Source organism: Mauremys mutica, chromosome 2, assembly GCF_020497125.1.
Source record: "Mauremys mutica isolate MM-2020 ecotype Southern chromosome 2, ASM2049712v1, whole genome shotgun sequence".
NCBI classification, from domain to species: Eukaryota; Metazoa; Chordata; order Testudines; family Geoemydidae; genus Mauremys; species Mauremys mutica.
This window is the reverse complement of record NC_059073.1, coordinates 210,239,148-210,258,339: the sequence shown is the minus strand read 5'-3', so window position 1 is coordinate 210,258,339 and position 19,192 is coordinate 210,239,148. Positions and strand designations below refer to the sequence as shown.

The 19,192-nt window shown below is 46.0% G+C and overlaps 1 protein-coding gene across 13 annotated transcripts in view; it reads right to left on the bottom strand.

Moving 5' to 3' along the window:
- Positions 1 to 19,192, bottom strand: part of CLASP2 (cytoplasmic linker associated protein 2) — a 282,235-nt gene that overhangs the window by 120,887 nt on the left and 142,156 nt on the right. For all 13 annotated transcript variants that reach the window (XM_045007895.1, XM_045007896.1, XM_045007897.1 and 10 more), the window contains exons 15-18: positions 16,934 to 17,011; positions 14,403 to 14,570; positions 5,274 to 5,329; positions 2,158 to 2,331 (exon numbers count right to left, since the gene is read on the bottom strand). In XM_045007895.1, coding sequence (XP_044863830.1) covers positions 2,158 to 2,331; positions 5,274 to 5,329; positions 14,403 to 14,570; positions 16,934 to 17,011 — 476 coding nt within the window. The remainder of the gene's footprint in view (positions 1 to 2,157; positions 2,332 to 5,273; positions 5,330 to 14,402; positions 14,571 to 16,933; positions 17,012 to 19,192) is intronic.

Below are 19,192 nucleotides of genomic sequence, written 5' to 3'. Positions count from 1 at the left end.
GCAAACAGGTCTGTCTCAAACAAAGGAACGTGTGCTCTACTTAATTTTCATTTAAGCAGTAAATTGAGCCATCCAAGCAGGAAGTAAAACAAAAGAAACTAAAACCCTTCCCCATAGCCTTTTGTCTCCTGGAAATGTTATTCAAAAGAGGAAGAGCAATTACAAAAAAGATGGACAAACACCCCAACGCACCCCTCTTTTTCTCCCTGCCCATCGCATTCACAGCACCAGAAGTGACAAAAGAAGCCTTTGTTGGACTCTGGGAGAAGGGGTGCTGACTAAGAAGTTTGGTCAGCGAGACTGCTGAAGGCATGTGGTGAGAAAACTTTGCTTTGAATTTAACAGTTTGTTAAGTTAGGCACCAGTTGCATTTTATCTTATTTTTCTTGCAAATCTTTCTGACTTTTATGCTTCATTACTTGTACTCACTTAATTTCTCTCTTTGTAGTTAATAAACTTGTGAGTTTTTTTTAATATAATCCAATGTGTTTAAAATGAAGTGTCTGGGAAATTCCATTTGGTGTGGAATAATGGATTTTATATAAATCTGTACTGTCCAGGAGAGGACTGGGCAGTATAGGACATAAATTTCTGGGGGGAAATCTAAGACTACGAGTGTGTTGGGGTCACCCTGCAGTATAACCCAGGCTGGAAAGAGCCAAGGTGTGGCTGACTGGCTGCAGTACACAAACGGACAGCTGGGAGTGACTTACATGCTGGAGGCTGATTGTGAGCAGTCTCTGAGCTGGAGGCTACAGCAGAAAACCATTGTAAAGGCACCCCACGTTACAGGGCAGGGGTAACACAGCTACTCATTAGTCTGGACTGTGCTCCAGGTATGTCACAAAGGGTCCAAATGACAGCGAGACAATACTTTCCAGCTAATCAAAGCAAGATTTAAAGAATATGTTGGAACGGGTCCCGAATGCATCCACTAAAAAATAGCTATGAAACTAACAGCATGAGTAAATCCTCCTCCCAGTCATTTCCCTGCATACAACTGCCAGCATTTACTCTCTTGAAAATGTGTGTGTTCTTTTAAACTCCTGTCTAGGGGAATGAAATATGTAGTCCTTTATGTGTTCTGAAAGCACAACACTGTTCTAACCAAAATTTTGTTTTTTCTGTTTAAACTTAGCAAAAGACCAAAGTAATCTTTTCACTTTATCATAGGTAAGATAACTTTGTTATTCTGTATCTCTTCCTCCAACACTATTTTAATTTGACCATTTCTCTTTCTTCTCCTGTCTCTACCATGCCTCTTTCCTTTGCTCTTCCCTATCACAATGGTTGTAGAGTTAAGGCTAAATCTCAGCCTTGCCTTGAGCCCTGAAGAAGAGCTTGTTGTTGTTGCATCCAGAAGCAGACCATGGACAGATTATGACTCAGAGTTCATGTTTGGAGTTTGCAACAGTTCCAGCATCTAACACCAGAAGTGATACCAGTAAGAGACCTCTCCTCAGACAGATATCATGGTAGCACTTCTTATGGCTAACAGAAGTAATGTTACTCATCAACAAAATTGCAATTTAGGTGAAAATATACACAGCAATGCTGGAAAACCTATGAAGAACTCTTCCAAACCAACCATGTACACAGTTGTACAAAACAGTGGCAAATATGGAATACTGCAACCATTTTATATAGCTTGAAACACTTCACCATGCCTTAGCTACAAAAGTATTTTAGATTTTTTTTTTTTTAATAAAATGGAAATTTGAGATTTCTAATGGTGACTGGTATATTGCCTCTAAAATTGGCAGAAACCATGACTGCTCCCTTCTATTTATCTGCCGCCGGAGATCAAATGAGAGTGTCTCATGTATTTTAAGAGCATAATGAAGACACTCTTTGCACTGGCCTTCTTCCTCAATAAAGGAAGCTCTAAAGGATCCAGAACACCTCCATGCCTCAAAATTAGCTCTCTCTTAAAATTATCCATAGGAAGACATTTAATCAAAAAAGGGAGCCAAGACAGTAACTCCTAGTCAGACAATACTGATGCCCCTTAATCCAGCACTTGGTGCCTAGGTACTACTATTATGAGTGCACCAAATATCCACACACAGTACTTCCCAATAATGGAAGTATTTTTTCATTACCGTTTGCTTTCTATGAACTCCAAGAAACAGTTTACAGTAAACCAGGATCTCTCACCTAGTGAAGCATAGGATCCAGGAGGTAGACCAGCAGCAGACAAGCGCCCAGCTCCTGTTGACTGTCCAGCAGCATGCCGTGCCTTTGCACCTGCAGCAGCATTAACATCAATGTCACTGCGGGACCTCTGCAGTGTTCCTGGACTTGGAGCAGTCTTGCTGCTACTTCCTGAAACTAAAAAGAGTAAAGATGGTAAAATTAAATCTAAATTAAGCCCACTTATTATCAAAAGTTTGGTTAAGATTTTCCATCTCTATCCAGTATATGGTCTTATAAGCCATAAGGTTAACTTGATTCAATATATTCAATACAATCCTATATAATATAAAATATAAAGCAGTAGTCCCCAACCTTTCTGTTGCAATAACATATTCATGTTCCCAGAAGAGTGTGGTGGGCGCCAGATGACCAGCCGCCAAGATGCCGCCGAGAACCAGCGTCATTGAGAAGCGTCACCGCCGAAATGCCGCCAAGAAGCAGCGGCATTTCGGCACAACGCTTCTTGGCACTGCCGCTTCTCGGCGGCTGGTTGTCCAGGGGCCGTGCTCCTTGGCGGCAGGTTGTCCGGCGGAAGCGTTCCCTTGTCAGTAGGCGGGTGCACATAAATGCCCCGGCGGGAGCTATGGCGCACGCGGGCACCGCGTTGGGTGCCACTGATATAAAGTAACTATATTAACAGAAGGTTAAGGTTGCAAAAATCAAGCCCCCAAAAGATACTAAAATAACAGAATTGTGGTTGCCTGTGCAACCTTAATTCAGCCCCGCTGTGTGCAGGTATTACGATATAATCTTTAATTACAGAATAACATACTATTTTTTCCAGTAGGACTATGCACTGAATGAGGCAGGAGAATAGATAGTGCTCACGGAAGGGGGATCATTCATTTCTTTTACCTTCCTCATTCAATGCATTGTCCCAGGCCTTATTTAATACACACCATTCCATCTTCCTACCCCCATGCACGAAGTACAAAATCATTAATTTCCACATAAGCAGTTCTGTGGTCTATTCATCATAGTATCCAAGTGCTTCATAAACATTAATTTATCTTCATATTATCTGTGAGATTAGGTGGTATTATTTTTTCCAGTTTACAACTGAAGAACTGAGGCAAAGAGATAAGGACAAATTTGTCCACTTATTTAAAATGCCCAACCTGATGAAACCAGGACCAGATTTTTAAGAGTACTTAGCATTTTTTTACCACTTTATATGTTCACAGCACAGCTCTAGTTCTCTTCAGTTATGGCTGTGAGCGCTCAGCATTTCTGCAAATCATACTGGTGGGTCTCAAGTTTGGCATCCAGAAAATGAGAAACACAGTTAATGGCCACCTGTAAAAAGGTGTGGTTTAAGTGATTTAGACAGCATCAAATAGGATCTCTGTGACAGAAACAGGGATAGAATTTGATTTTCTGGGGCACAATTCAACTACCTTGCCTATGAGACTATCCTTTCTCTTCCTGTAGTCTCCTGCCTCACTCAAAACACCCTTCAAATTTCTGCAATAGATTAAGCAAAAGTCCTAGAGACAACAGTCTCATTCACGACACAACCCTGACTTATTCCCTGATCAGGTCCATCTTGCTCACTGAATGATGCAGCAGTCCTGTATAAAAAAATAGTATAAGATTCTTACCAATGCAAACACATAAGATGGTGAATTAAGGTTGCACAGGTAACTTCAGTTCTTGCATTTAACTACCTTTTGAACATTACAGTTTCAACCTAATAGAGGATAGTGTTTTGGGTTTTTTTTTTAAATACACCTCTACCCTGATATAACGCTGTCCTTGGAAGCCAAAAAAAAAATCTTACTGCGTTATAGGTGAAACTATGTTATATCAAACTTGCTTTGATCCGCCGGAGCACGCAGCCCCACCCAACTGGAGTGATGCTTTACCGCGTTATATCTCAATTTGTGTTATATCGGGTCGCGTTATATTGCGGTAGAGGTGTATCTATTTATTTATTTAGGAAGTTTAAGGGATTTACAAATCATGGTCATGTAAATATCAGAAACAAACGGATAATTACAACAGTGAGTTTATTTTTTTTTTGTTTAGAGAAAAATTATGCAGCAATATAATTCTCAAATCTCACTAACAGAATGTTACCTTATTACAGAGTGAACCTCCTTATATTATCCAGGATGTGTTATTTCTAGTAACTTTATTAAACTGAGTGAAACTACTGACTGTTCATATTTATCAAATCAGGTGTGTCTATCAAATATTAATATTGAAACAATTGGCAGGGGTGCATTTTGTTTTTGGCAGGCAAATGTACTTTGAGCAAATTCTCTCTTGTGGAACCACCATATTGATCCCCTACTTCTCAGCTCCTGCAACCCTCTCTGCAGTCCAGTCAGACTCATTTCTCTTTCTCCTCATCACTGACTCCCCCTGTTCTCCATCCCTGTGTCTGGCACCCAACAACCAGAAGGGGCAACTGCAGGAAAGGTCTCGCTCAGCCACTACAGTCCCACACTAGAGCATACCCAGAACAATCCTCTGAGAATTTACTTGCCAAACTCTAATACATTTCTATTGAGCAAGGAAGAATTGAGATTTTTCAAAGGCTGAGAACTTGGCCACATTTGGGTGAATTTTCACAGGGACAAAAAGGTACATCCCTGACACCAAGGCTATCCCCCTGCGAAATTTCAAGTCCCTATTCCAAAGCACAGAGGCACTAGAGCTTCTCTATTATATAGATTTAGGATTTTTTTTTTTTTTGGTAAGGGAAAAAAACCCTGTATTTTTCTTTAATCTTGTTCTCTGAAACGGCTGAACTATTTTAGCTGGAAAATAAATTCCATTTGAGGCAGGCACCCACCACAGAAAATTTCAGCCCAAAAAGCTGAAGTATGGCAAGATTATATATAACAGAAAAAACAGGGTCTTACAATGGCAAGTGATAGCAGTCTTAACTATAAGTGGAACTGGTATCAACGCATATAATAATGCAATTCTGTATCAGAATAAACAGAAAAATACAAAAAAAATCTTAAATTATGGCTAAGTCTAATTTAAAATATGAACATAACTTTCTAGATGGTCAATTTGTAAGAAACAAGTCTATTTGTGTGTACTGTACAGCAATGAAAGCATACCTCTGCCAGCTATACTTGCTGGGCTGGCTGTGGACCATTTAGAAGATAAAGGACGACTGAAAGAAAAGCAAACAATAACTACATTAGTAAGATAAATCTCAATTGGATCCAAAGAGCAATTATACATTATGAAAACACTTTTCAGTTCTGCATCTTTTTACTTCCATTTTCTATTTCTACTTTATGACATTTATTCAGGTAACACACATACTATATAGAATGACCCATAAAGCATGCTCATCCTAATACATCACCAGCTTTTGCACATTATAAAATTAATTCCTTGCTATAGTATTATTTAATACTTTGGTAACTGCAGACATAATATAAACCCTTTAATATAAACTGCAGATGTACAGAACTATCTAGTTCCAGCCAGAGGCTTGAGAGAAACATGTTGGGTGCTGGAAGGTGGCTCGATTCTGTTTCTCTTGCTTTGCTTTCTACACCTCCTCACACATAAACCCCACTTTAAAAAAAAAAAAAAACCACCTCTCTTCTGAACCTACTCCCTGCTCCAACTCTTGTTCTACATTTTCTTCCAATCCTGCTCCCAATATTCCTACACAATGTACCTTAAATAGTTTGGGAGTTACATGGTTCCCAACACACAGATGTAAAGATACTACCTAGCAATGTTAAGTCCTTTGGTAAGATTCTATCTTATCCACAATTCAATATTCAGTCCACATGCAACCCTTCAAGTTTCATGAACAAATTACAAATCAAGTTCCTAGTAGTGATTATGCATTAGCTTAAGCAAAGGGTAAGCAAACCATTTGTGAAAGTACATATTAGTTGTTGAAGATAGTGTTGCCAACACCGTTCCCTATAAATTTCTATTTAAAAATGTTTATATAATTACAAATGACATATTGCAGCTAAAATTTGGCATAGATAAGGGAAAGGACTCAATTTTTAAGGCTACTAGTTAAAAGTATTGCTACAAAAAAATTAACTTTTCAGTGTTTGGGGGGCGGGGGGCATTCTTTCTACTCCCCTTTGGCCCACAAACAAAATCAGTGAAAATCAAGTTAACTCATTTTGGAAGATCACTAATCTAGACTAAAGGTCTTTACAGTTTTGGTTTCCCCAAATTTGGCACCATAATTCAGATTGGTTCTGAGAGCTGAAGTAGTATATTTGTTTTCCACACAGATTTCTATTGTAGCCTATACTAGATGTGATTTAAGAACAGAACCTCATATGTTCAGGATGTCTTCCATAATTTGAAGGATAGAACTTCCACATACTACTATTTCCATCACCACATGCAGCTTCTATTTATGAAGAAAGGCCAATCCTTTTCCAATGAGGCTTCTAGATGAAGATAAGTTGTACCTATTGAGGACAGCAGTACTGTCCTGCAGCTAAGTGCCAATTTCAACTTCATTTTGGCAATTAGAACAATACTGAAAAAGAAAACTGAAGAAGTAATTGTGAAGATAAAATTAACTCATTTTTGTTCATCATAGAACTTACACTATTCCACTGTTCAGTGGAACTGAATTTCAACAATTTCCACCCCACCATCAATCTCAGCCTGGACCAGTCCACACAAGAGATCCACTTCCTGCACACTACAGTATACAAATAAGCTATGGTCACAAACACCACACTATACCGGAAACCTACTGACCTCTATACTTACCTACATGACTCCAGCTTTCATCCAGACTACATCACACAATCCACTGTCTAAAGCCAACCTCTAAGATACAACCGTATTTGCTCCAATACCTCAGACAGAGGCAAACACCTACAAGATCTCTATCAAGAGTTCTTAAAACTATAATACCCACCTGGTGAAGTGAAGAAAAAAACGGTTACTCACCCTTTTTGTAACTGTTGTCCTTCGAGATTTGTTGCTCATATCTATTCCAGTTAGGTGTGTGTACATGCCGCATGCACAGCTGTCGGAAACTTTTCCCTAGCAGCTACCCGTTGAGCCGGCTGTGGAGTCCCCTGGAGTGGTGCAGATATGGCGCTCTATATACAACCCTGCCGGCCTGATCCCCCTTCAGTTCCTTTTTGCCAGCAACTCTGACAGAGGGGAAGGTGTGGGGGGGAGGGGAATGGAACAGATATGAGCAACACATCGCAAAGAACAACAGTTACAAAAAGGGTGAGTAATCATTTTTTCTTCTTCGAGTGCTTGCTCATATCAATTCCAGGTAGATGACTCCCAAGCCTTACTTCGGAGGTGGGGTCGGAGTCAAGGTATTGCAGATCGAAGCACCGCTCTACCGAAGGCCGCATTGTCCTGAGATTGGTGGACGATGGCGTAGTGCGACGTAAAGGTGTGCACTGAAGTCCACGTGGCAGCCCTGCAAATTTCCTGAAGAGGTACATAGGCCAGGAAGGCTGTCAACAAGGCCTGTGCCCTCGTGGAGTGAGTCATAATGCCAGGCAGAGAAACCTTTGCCAAGTCGTAACAAGCGTGAATACAGGCTGTGATCCAGGAGGAGATCCACTGGGAAGCGACTGGCAAACCTTTCATCCGCTCTGCTAAAGTGATGAACAACTGGGTTCTTTTGCAGAAAGGCTTCGTTCGGTCAGTATAGAAGGCGAGCGCCCTTCTAACCTCCAGCGAACACAGCTGCTGTTCATGAGGGTCGGCGTGCAGTTTTGGGTTAAAAACTGGCAGAAAAATGTCCTGGCTAACATGAAAGTGGGACACAACTTTGGGAAGAAAGACCGGGTGAGATCTAAGCTGCACCTTGTCCATATGAAAAATAGTGTATGGAGGCTAAGACGTGAGGGCCCGCAGCTCAGACATGCGTTGTGCCAAGGTGATGGCCACCAAAAAAGCAACCTTCCAAGAGAGGTAGAGGAGTGAACAGGAAGCTAATGGCTCAAAGGGAGGACCCATGAGGTGAGAAAGAACTAAATTAAGGTCCCAGGTTGGGACTGGCGGCTACTTCAGGGGATGAATCTTCTCCAAACCTTTCAGGAAACGTCCCACGATGGGGTGCGCAAACACTGAGCGCCTGGAAACACTGGGGTGAAAAGCCAATATAGCCACGAGATGGACCTTGAGAGAACTGAATGCCAGGCACTGGTCCTTCAAGTGCAAGAGATAATCCAGGATACACAGGATTGAAGCCTGGAGCAGAAGCACCTGCCTTTGGGCACACCAAATAGAAAACCTTTTCCATTGTGCTTTGTAAGTGGCTCTGGTAGATGGCTTGCGGCTCTCCAGAAGTACCTACCTCACCGGGTCTGAACAGGCGAGCTCTGCCTGTTTCAACCACAGATCTTCCAGGCCATGAGGTGGAGTGACTGAAGGTCTGGGTGAAGGAGGCGGCCATGATTCTTCAAGATGAGGTCGGGAGCGAGAGGTAGACATACCAGGGACTGGACTGACAGGTCCATGGGAGGGGGGGTACCAGCACTGGCGAGGCCAAGCTGGAGCCACCAGTATGACGTCCGCCCTTTCCCTGCGGACCTTGAGAAGCACCTTGTGGATGAGTGGAAATGGTGGGAAGGCATATAACAGTTGACGGGACCATGGAATCAGGAAAGTATCTGCGATCGAGCCTGGGTTTTGACCCTGGAAGGAGCAGAAGGTTGGACACTTCCTGTTGGCCCGTGTAGTGAACAAGTAGATTCAGGGAAACTCCCAACTGCGGAGAATTGAGTGGATGATGTAGGAGGGCTTCCTGACAGAGAGAAAAAGATCAGGCTCTGCTTTGCCTGTTTATATAAAACATAGTTGTGGTATGGTCCATAAGCAGCACTACATAGTGGCCTTGCAAGCGAGACAGAAACACTTGGCATGCAAGGCGGATCGCCATGAGCTCTTTGATGTTCATATGCAGAGCCAGTTCCTCCACTTGCCATAAGCCCTGAGTTGTCAGGCTTCCAACATGTGCTTCCCAGCCTAGTGCAGACGCATCCGTTACGGGAATCAAGGTGGGCTGGGGAGGGTGGAAAAGAACCCCAGTGGCCACCATGCGGGGGTCGAGCCACCATCATAGGGAATGGAGGATATGCCTTGGAACGGTCAGAACCATGTCCAGACTGTCATGGCCAGGGCGATACTCGGTGTGAGCCATGCTTACAGAGGCCTGATTCGCAATCTGGCATGCTGCACCACGTAGGCCCAGCAGCCTGAGACACTGCCTCACCATGGTGGTGGGAAAGCTGCAAAGGCTGCTGATTATCTGCGAGAGGGCCAGATGCCACACCTCTGGGAGGTGCGCTCTCGCTTGATTGGCATCAAGGACTGCTCCGATGAACTCTATTCTTTGAGTCGCGGTGAGGACGGATTTGCTGACACTGAAAATGATGCCTAAGTGTTTGAACGTGTCTCTGACCATTTGCACCTGCGATTCCACTTGCTAACGAGAGCGGCCTTGGAAGAGCCAGTCATCAAGGTAAGGGTAGACATACATGTGATGGCGGTGAAAGAAGGCTGCCACGACTGCCATGCATTTGGTGAAGATGCAGGGAGCCGTGCATCGACCGAATAGGAGAGATGTGAATTGATAATCTACCTTGTTTACCATGAAGCGGAGGAATCATTTGTGAGATGGGGTGATAGATATGTGAAAATAGGCATCCTTCGTATCGAGGGTAGCGTACCAGTCTCCCGGATCCAGAGAAGGGATGATTGTATTCAAGGAGACCATGTGGAACTGTTGAGTTCCCTCAGGTCCAGAATTGGCCTTAGGCCTCCCTTTGCTTTGGGGATGCGGAAGTAATGGAAGTAGAAACCCTTGCCTTTGCGCTCCTGGGGCACCTCCTCCACGGCTCCTAGAGCGAGGTGGGTCTGAACCTCCTGGATAAGAAGTTGCTGGTGAGAGGGGTCCCTGAAGAGGGATGGGAAAGGGGGATGGGAGGATGGGGAGGAGCAGAAGTGGATAGAATATCCCGCCTCTACCATGCGGAGCACCCACTGGTCCGATGTAATAAGGGACCATGCACGGTAGAAGCAGGATAGACAGTTCAGGAAGGGAGGATAACTGGATGGGCTGTGGACTGGTAATCTGTCCTCATGCGCACCTTCAAAAGGGGCGCTTAGGGCCTGGAGGGGGCTTGGACTGGCCCTGGCCCTGCCCAGGAGGAGGGCACGACCGCCTATATCTATTCCTCCTGCAGGAGAAGTCCTGCCTGGGCCTAGTGGGGAAAAGACCACTGCTGGGTGGTCTGCACTTTGAAAGGCTTTCTTTGGGTCACCGAGGTATGCATACCAAGGGACTTAATGGTATTATGGAAGTCCTTCAGGCTACGCAGTCTAGAGTTTGTCTGCTCAGCAAATGGGCCCTGGCTGTTGAACGGGAGGTCCTGAATTGTTTGCTGAACTTCCGGAGGGAGACCCAAGGATTGGAGCCAAGCATTGCATCTCATCGTGATACCCGACGCCCGGGTACACGGCATTCAAAGAACCCTGGAAGGAAGTCTGGGCTACAATTCTGCCCTTCTCAGCGATGGCCCCCAGTTCAGCCCTTGACTTGGATGGGAGAAGCTCTTTGAACTTTTGAATCGCAGACTGTGTGTTTTAACTGTATCTGCTCAGGTTTGCGAGCTGGTTAGCAATCAGGAGAGAAAGGACCCCTGCTGAATGAACTTTTCTCCCAAACAAATCAAGGCATTTAGCATCTCTTGATTAGGGCACAGGCCCCTGCTGACCCTGCCTCTCTTTCATTCACTGCCTCCACAACAAGGGAACACGGAGGAAGATGGGTGAAAAAAATATTCATACCCTTTAGTGGGGACAAAGTACTTTCCTTCGACCCCTTTGGCCGTAGGAGGAATGGAGGCAGGCATTTGCCAAATAGTCTTGGTGTTAGACTGGATAATCTTTAGCACAGGTAAGGCCACCGAGAGGGACCCTCTGGTGCCAGGGTGTCCACCACAGGATCCTCGTCCTCTACCACCTTCTCCACCTGGAGGTTCATATTTAGGGCCACCCTTCGGCCCTGAAGTCCATGGGTGGTGGACCGGATGTGGAGGTACCCATCACCGCCTCGTCAGGAGATGACGAGGAAGAAGCCACCGATTCCGTGTTGGCCTCATGATCCTCTAGGACTGGTTTCTCCCGAACCCCGGGTGTAACCTCCACCGGGGATGGGGTTGGATCTGGGTTCTGAGATGGATCCTGAGATGAGCAGCTGATGGTTGCCTCAGGGAGGCGAGACCCCAAATGGGATGGTGGGAGAGCGCGGGGTGGGGCACCTTGGGCCTGATGGTACGTCTAAGGGGTCCAGAATTGCCACTGGGGTTGCCAGTGGGGTGCTGAAGCGTCCTGTCTAAGATTTCCCGGCCCTGATCTGGGTGCTTCTGATGCCCCCGATGCTCTGCCTGACCTGAGGGAGGTCGACGTTGAGTGGGAGGGCCAAGGGGGGGCAGTGCGGGACTGCCCCACGGAGGCCTCCTCCTCCTCGAATGGATGGGATGAGTGCCGTGGGGAATAACGAGGACCGGACAGTGACCGGTGGTGCCAATACAAGGAATGGCAGGGAGATGTGAAGCGGTGCCAGGAGGTTGATCGGCGCCGTGAAGTAGGGCTTCACGTTGGTGGAGAGCGGTGCTGTGATTTAGAGCGGCGCTGCGATCGAGGCCCGAGCCAAAGTGGGACTGGTGTCCAGAGTGAGATCTGGAACGGTGCTGCAAACGGGAGTGGTGCCGTGACACAGAGGGATGACTGGGAAGTGCAGTCCGAGTCGATGTGAGCGGTGCTGCGAGGTCACAGATTGGGATCTGGAACTCGAGCAGGACTACAACCTATCAGGCGACGACCACCTCAAGTGGAAACGGCTCTGAGGGTCAGGGCTGCGAGACCAGTGCCGCAAGTCAGACCGGCATGGGGCATAAGTGCGGCGCGAGGACTCAGAGCAGCGCAGAGATCCTGGTTGGGGGGCAGACGGCCCGAACATAGCCAGTTGGCCCCTGGACGGTGCCAGGCCTCGGGGTAGCAAAGGCATTGAGACTGGGGACTTGGGCGCTGTCATTTCCATAAGCCCCCTAGTGGCCGCGAAAGTGTCCGGTGTGGAGGGTAGCATGACCACCTCCACCTGCAGCCACGGAGAGTCCAGGAGTGCGGGGCTTCCTGGGGAGATGGGGGCCATGAAGGTTGAGCCTGACCGGAGGGTCTGTCAGCCGTAGGCCCATGCTCCGTACCGTGCCCTGCCGACGCTGCGGTTTCTGCGTCAGGCCATTACAATCATAGAATCATAGAATATCAGGGTTGGAAGGGACCTCAGGAGGTCATCTAGTCCAATCCCCTGCTCAAAGCAGGACCAATCCCCATTGTGGAGGCTTGTCCTTAGCCTGCTTCTAGTGGGCAGCCGGCGAGTGGGAGTGGTGCCGAGGGGAACCCTTCTGGGCCCCGGGAGACTGCCGGCCCTTGGGAGGACGTGCCGAGTCCTTTTTCAATGCCATGGATGGCACCACCGGAGGAGCACTCTGCACCAAGGTGCTCAGGGCCAGGTCCTGCTGCGGACAAAGGGCAGACTCCATGAGGAGTTGTTTTAAAACGAATGTCCCTCTCCTTTCTAGTGCGAGGCTTGAAGGCCTTGCAGATATTGCACTTATCTGTCTGATGGGCTTCTCCCAGACATTGCAAACAGGAGTCATGGGGGTTGCCCATGGGCATACGCTTGGCACAGGAGCTACAGGATTTGAAGCCCTGGGATGGCATGCCCCAGAGCCCTGCAGGACCCTCGTTGAAGGGGAAAAACCCTCCAACCACTAAAGACTACAATTAACAACTAGAAGAGAACAATTAACTAACAATGGGTAACTATATACAAAGATAAGCATAAAGAGCTAGAGATTAGTGGAGCACTTGCGAGCAAGTGACCACTGTTCCAACAACCGTCACTGGCGGTAAAAAGGAACTGAAGGGGGGTCGGGCTGGCAGGGTCATATATAGAGCGCCATATCGGCACCACTCCAGGGGGCTCCACAGCCGGCCCGACAGGTAGCTGCTAGAGAAAAGTTTCTGACAGCCGTGCACATGGCACACGCACACACCTAACTGGAATTGATATGAGCAAGCACTTGAAGAACAGATTGACAGAGCCAGAAGGGTACCCAGGACCTACCACAGGACAGGCCCAACAAAGAAATTAACAGAATGCCACTAGCCGTCACCTACAGCTCCCAACTAAAACCTCTCCAGAGCATCATCAAGGATTTTCAACCTATCCTGAAGGACGATCCCTCACTCTCATAGACCTTGGGAGACAGGCCCCCAATCTGAAGCTTACAGACAGCCCCCCAATCTGAAGCAAATACTCAAGAGCAACTACACACCACACAATGAAAACACTAACCTAGGAACAAACCCCGTTGCCAACTCTGTCCGCATATCTATTCAAGGGACACCATCATAGGACCTAACCACATCAGCCACACCATCAGGGGCTCATTCATGTGCCATCATGTGCCAGCAATGCCCCTCTGCCATGTACACTGGCCAAACCAGACAGTCTCTATGCAAAAGAATAAAGGACATAAATCAGACATCAAGAATTGTAACATTCAAAAACCAGTAGGAGAGCACTTCAGTGTCCCCGGACACTCAATAACAGACTTTAAAATGGCAATTCTTCAACCAAAACACTTCAAAAACAGACTCCAACAAGAAACTACAGAACTTGAATTAATTTGCAAACTTGACACCATCAAATTAAGCCTGGGAGTGGATGGGTCACTACAAAAAGTAATTTTCCCTCTGTTGATACTCGCACCTTCTTGAAAATGGTTGGGAATGGGCGACGTCCACCTTGACTGCATTGGCCTCGTTAGTACTACAAAAGTAACTTTCCCTCTGTCGATATTCATCCCTTTTTGTCAACTGTTGAGAATAGGCCACTTCCACCTTAATTGAATTGGTCTCGTTAGGACTGACCCCCCACTTGATAAGGCAACTTCCATCTTTTCATGTGCTATAATATATATACTGTTTACTGTATTTTTCACTCCAGGAATCTGATGAAGTGGGTTTTAGCCCACAAAAGTTTATGCCCAAATAAATTTGTTAGTCTCTAAGGTGCCACCAGGACTCTTCACTGTTTTTGCTGATACAGACTAACACAGCTACCACTCTGAAACCTGTAGGCACATTAGAACTAGACAATTTTTGTTCTTTCAGACTGGGAATCATTTCGTGACACTTACTTGAGACTCTCCTGTGAACTTGAAGATGACCTGTCTGACTGAGGGAGAGATGCTATACTGCCAGAATTCTTCAAGTAAGTCTGGAGACTTTTTTGATAGGATGGCTCAAGGTTATTGTACAGGACCTCTGCTTCTCCAGGAAAGTGACTTCTAAGACCCAGGTAAGTCCTACAAAACAAAAGAACAGCCAGGTAGAACTGTGAAAGGGTTTTTTTTTTTAAACTACACGGAAAAAAATTAAAATCCAGCTGTGACACAGACTAGAAAAGGTTACACAACTAGCAGGCTAATTGACCTAAATTCAACCTTTATAAAAGGTGTTAAAAAGTATGTAAATGGTAATTAGGGCCATTTCATGTTAGATAGACTAGAGCTTTGAAATGGAAACCTGTATTGTTAGGGTAATACTACTTGAATGTGTTTACTTATATCTCATTAATGTTAACCATGTAAACAGTTTCTATTGATGCAGAGATCAAAAGGGAGTATTAACACTTAGATGAAACTTGAGTATAACAACATCATTATCTATATTTCACTTTGAAGTTAGTAATAAACTGTCTATGAACTGCTTAATGAATAATTAGCTACATTGATTAGTATAAGGTAACTACTAGTGATGCTTAGGAAAGAGAAGGTTACTTCAAAAGACTATTGTTCACAAAAGAGGCTGCAAAAAATCTCTATAAAAACTCTTGGGACCTGATCATTTCATCTCAAATCTGCTTATGCTTCATCAGGGGAAGCTTGGACCTCAAGACTGAGATCTCCAGTGCCATCTGGATCACCCTGATATTGAACATTGGACTGAACCTATGGACTAATTCTAAAAGAACTCTGTACAACTCCAAAGCTCACCATCTGCACTATGAAATTGACCTAAGAAGAACATTCATGTCTGTATGTACAATGATTTTTAAAACAATATTCTCCCTCTTCTCTTTGTAAATTTTAGTTTAGTTAACAAGAATTGGCTGTAAGCATGTATTTGTGTAAGATCTGAAATATTCATTAACTTGGTTGGTAACCTGTCTGATCCTTTGGGATTGGTAGAACTTTTCATATGATGAACAAGATTTTCAATAAACTCATATTTGACTTGGCTGTCTGGGTGGGAGCCCAAAGGCTGGGCTGCTTTTAGGGAACTATGTTTTTAGCTTCTGGGTAACCAGTAAGGTATTGTAGAAGCTGTTTTGTTGTTGGCTTGGTAAATCTGCGTATCAGAATAACCACCAGTTTTGGGGATTGTCTGCCCCATTCTTTGTAGTTTGCCCTAAATGAGCAATCTCAGCGTGGCTCCCAGTCACACCAGCACTTAAATATGCTGAATGCTTCTCCACTAGCCAGGTTATGGAGGCATCTAGCACAAAAGTCTGAACTAATCTTTCCAAAGTAACTTCTGTCCTCCCATCACATTCTCTGTGATATATCTTTAGATATTTCCTGCTCACTGAAGATACCCCAGAATATACCATCAAATATTAGCAGCCAATAGTATCTGTGATGTCAGAATGATCCATTCTAAGAAACTTTCAGTGAACCAGCACAATATAAAAGTTAGTTAAGATTTATGGTGATTTAATTTTGCTTCAAAGTTTGCCTTTGAAGTGTATTATTATTTTGGAAAACATAAGGTGCTTGAGAAATACTAGATACTGATTCTGCATTTTAAACAGATGTACTTTTCATGTAATTCAGAATTCATTGCACATTACACAAATGTAAAAGACTGGCCTGGTGGCATAGCAGTAGTGGTCTGCCTTAATGGTCTACAGCCAAACTAAAGCAGCCAAACAGGAGTGAATTTAGCCCTCCCCAGTTCCATTTAGCACAATCAGGTGAGGATTTCAAATCCTAACTGAGACTATTTGAATGCTAATAATAATTACTAGCAGTTTTATTTTCACCACTATGCAGAGTGGTACAGTGGAGAGGCTTCAGGACTGGGACTCAGGAGAGCTGGGTTACATTCCTGGCTCTGCCACTGACCTGCTGGGTGACCTTGGGCAAGTCACTTCACCGCTCTCTCACTCTCCCCCCAGAAAGTCCTAAGCGCTGCCAAACAGTTGGGCTTTCTGGGAGGGAGGGGCAAGAGTGGAGATGCGGCACTTCCCCACTCCTCCCCCTCCCTCCCAGCGCTTTGCGCTTAGGACTTTCTGGGAGGGAGGGGGAGCAGTGGAGACGCAGCCCTTCCCCGCTCCCCCCTCCTCCCTCTCAGAAAGTCCTAAGCGCTGGGAGGGAGAGGCGGTGGAGAAGAGGAACTTATGCAATGCTCCCTTGTAAAGTCGCTGCTCTTCCACAGAATCTTACAAGCAGTGGATAGAGCAGGCAGCCAAACGACATTATAAGGGAGCATGGCAAAACTTTAAATGAGCATGTTCCCTAATTGAGCAGTGACGTAACTTTGAAACAATGTTAAGGGGAGGACGTTAAGTGAGGAGTTACTGTACTACAATATATAGACTTCCCTTCTCTTGGTATAAAATGTCAAATCTTTCAACCAAGGTTACAAGTTCACTCAAAACTCTTACTTTCTTGCCTCCACTCTTGCCTCAGCATCAGCATCATGAATGCCCTTCTTGATGGTTTCAACCAAGACAGTTGCATGCCTAGAAGACAAACATTCCTCATGTTAGTTTTTACTTTTACAAATTTAATTATACCAAGGTAATTTCTTACCTGTTAATTAAGTTTCTCTAAGTCATACAGAGTACATCTAAATAGCAATTAAAAACCCGCGGCACCAAGTTTTGGAGCTGGGTCAAATGACTTGGGCTCAAGGGGTTCAATCTGTTGGGCTAAAAATTGCAGTATAGACATTCAGGCTTGGCCTAGAGCCTGAGCTCTGAGACCCACTCCTCTCGCGGGGGCTCAGAGCCCAGTCGCCAGCCTAAGCCCAAATATCTAAATTGCAATTTTTAGCCCCACAGCATGAGTCAACTGACCTGGGCAGCTGCAGCTATGCCACGGGTCTTTTATTGTACCAGTCACGCAAGGGCAGAGTCTGCCCCCTCCCCACTCTGAGTGTACCTTAATAGTATGCATGCGTGACCAGTCTCCTCAGTTCCTTCTCTACAATGGAGGCTACCCCAACTCCGAAGTAGAGGGGAGGAGGATGGGCAGTGGAGCACCCACAGGGACACTCATCTTGAAGAACAACAGTTACAAAGGTGAGTAACCGTCTTTTCTTCATATCGATTCCAATTACGTGATACCCAAGCCTTACCTAGGTGGTGGGGTCAGAGTGAGATGTTGCAGAATGCAAAACTGCTGAGCCAAAGGCTGCATCATCTCTGGACTGTTGGACCAGTACATAATGTGAGGCAAAGGTGTGGACCGAGGACCAGGTAGCTGCACGACAGATCTCCTGGATGGGTATGTGGGCCAGGAAGGCAGCAGAAGAAGCCTGAGCCCTGGTAGAATGTGCAGTGAGGTGGCTCAATGGAACATGGGCCAAGTCATAGCAGGTGCGGATGCACGACGTCACCCAAGATGAAATCCTCTGGGAGGAGACAGGTAGGCCCTTCATTCGGTCTGCCACTGCAACGAAGAGTTGGGGCGTTTTACGAAAGGGCTTTGTCCGCTCGATATAAAATGTGAGCGCCCTACGGACGTCTAGGCAGTGCAATTGTTGCTCCCTTCGCGATGAGTGTGGCTTCGGAAAGAAGACCAGAAGGAAGATATCATGGTTGATATGAAAGGCCGATACCACCTTAGGGAGGAAGGCCGGATGTGGTCGCAACTGCACCTTGTCCTTGTGAAACACAGTATATAGTGGGTCCACCGTGAGAGCCCGAAGCTCGGAGACTCGTCTAGCCGATGTAATGGCTACAAGGAAAACTGTCTTCCAGGACAGGTATAGCAGCAAGCAGGTTGCCAGCGGCTTGAATGGGGCAGTCATAAGTCTGGTTAGAACCAGGTTGAGGTCCCAGGCTTGGGCGGGGCGGCAAACGTGGGGGTATAAGCGCTCCAAGCCCCTGAGGAACCTAGAAACCATAGGGTGCGAGAATATGGAGCGGCCACTCTCCCCTAGGTGGAAGGTAGAGATGGCTGCCAAGTGCACCCTCAATGACGACACCGCCAGGCCCTGCTGTTTGAGAGACCAGGGGTAGTCCAAGATGGAATGATCGGGACCTCGGTGGGAGTAACATTGTGCGTTTCGCACCAGCAGGAGAAATGCTTCCACTTGGCCAGATATGTTAACCGAGTGGAAGGTTTCCTACTACCCAGGAGTACCTATTGTACCGAGGCAGAACAACATAACTCGGATCGGTTTAACCACGCAGCAGCCATGCTGTGAGGTGCAGGGATTGCAGGTCTGGGTGGTGAAGTCTGCCGTGATCCTGCGTTATGAGGTCTGGGCATAGAGGCAGGGGAATCGGGTTGGCTATCGACAGGTCAAGCAACATGGTGTACCAGTGATGCCTGGGCCACGCTGGAGCGATCATGATCAGGTGCGCTCTGTCCCTGCGGAGTTTTAGCAGGACCCTGTGAACCAGCGGGAACGGTGGAAAAGCGTACAGCAGATGGCTCGTCCACGGCATCAGAAAAGCATCCGAGATCGAGCCTGAGGAGAGGCCTTGGAATGAGCAAAATGCCTGGAACTTCCTGTTCTTGCGAGAAGCGAAGAGGTCTATGCGGGGAAAGCCCCACTTCCGGAAAACAGAATGGATAACGTCCTGACAAATCGACCACTCATGAGACAGGAAGGATCTGCTGAGGTGATCCGCCAGAGTGTTCCGAACCCCTGGGAGAAAGGACGCTACCAGGTCTATCGATTGGGCTATGCA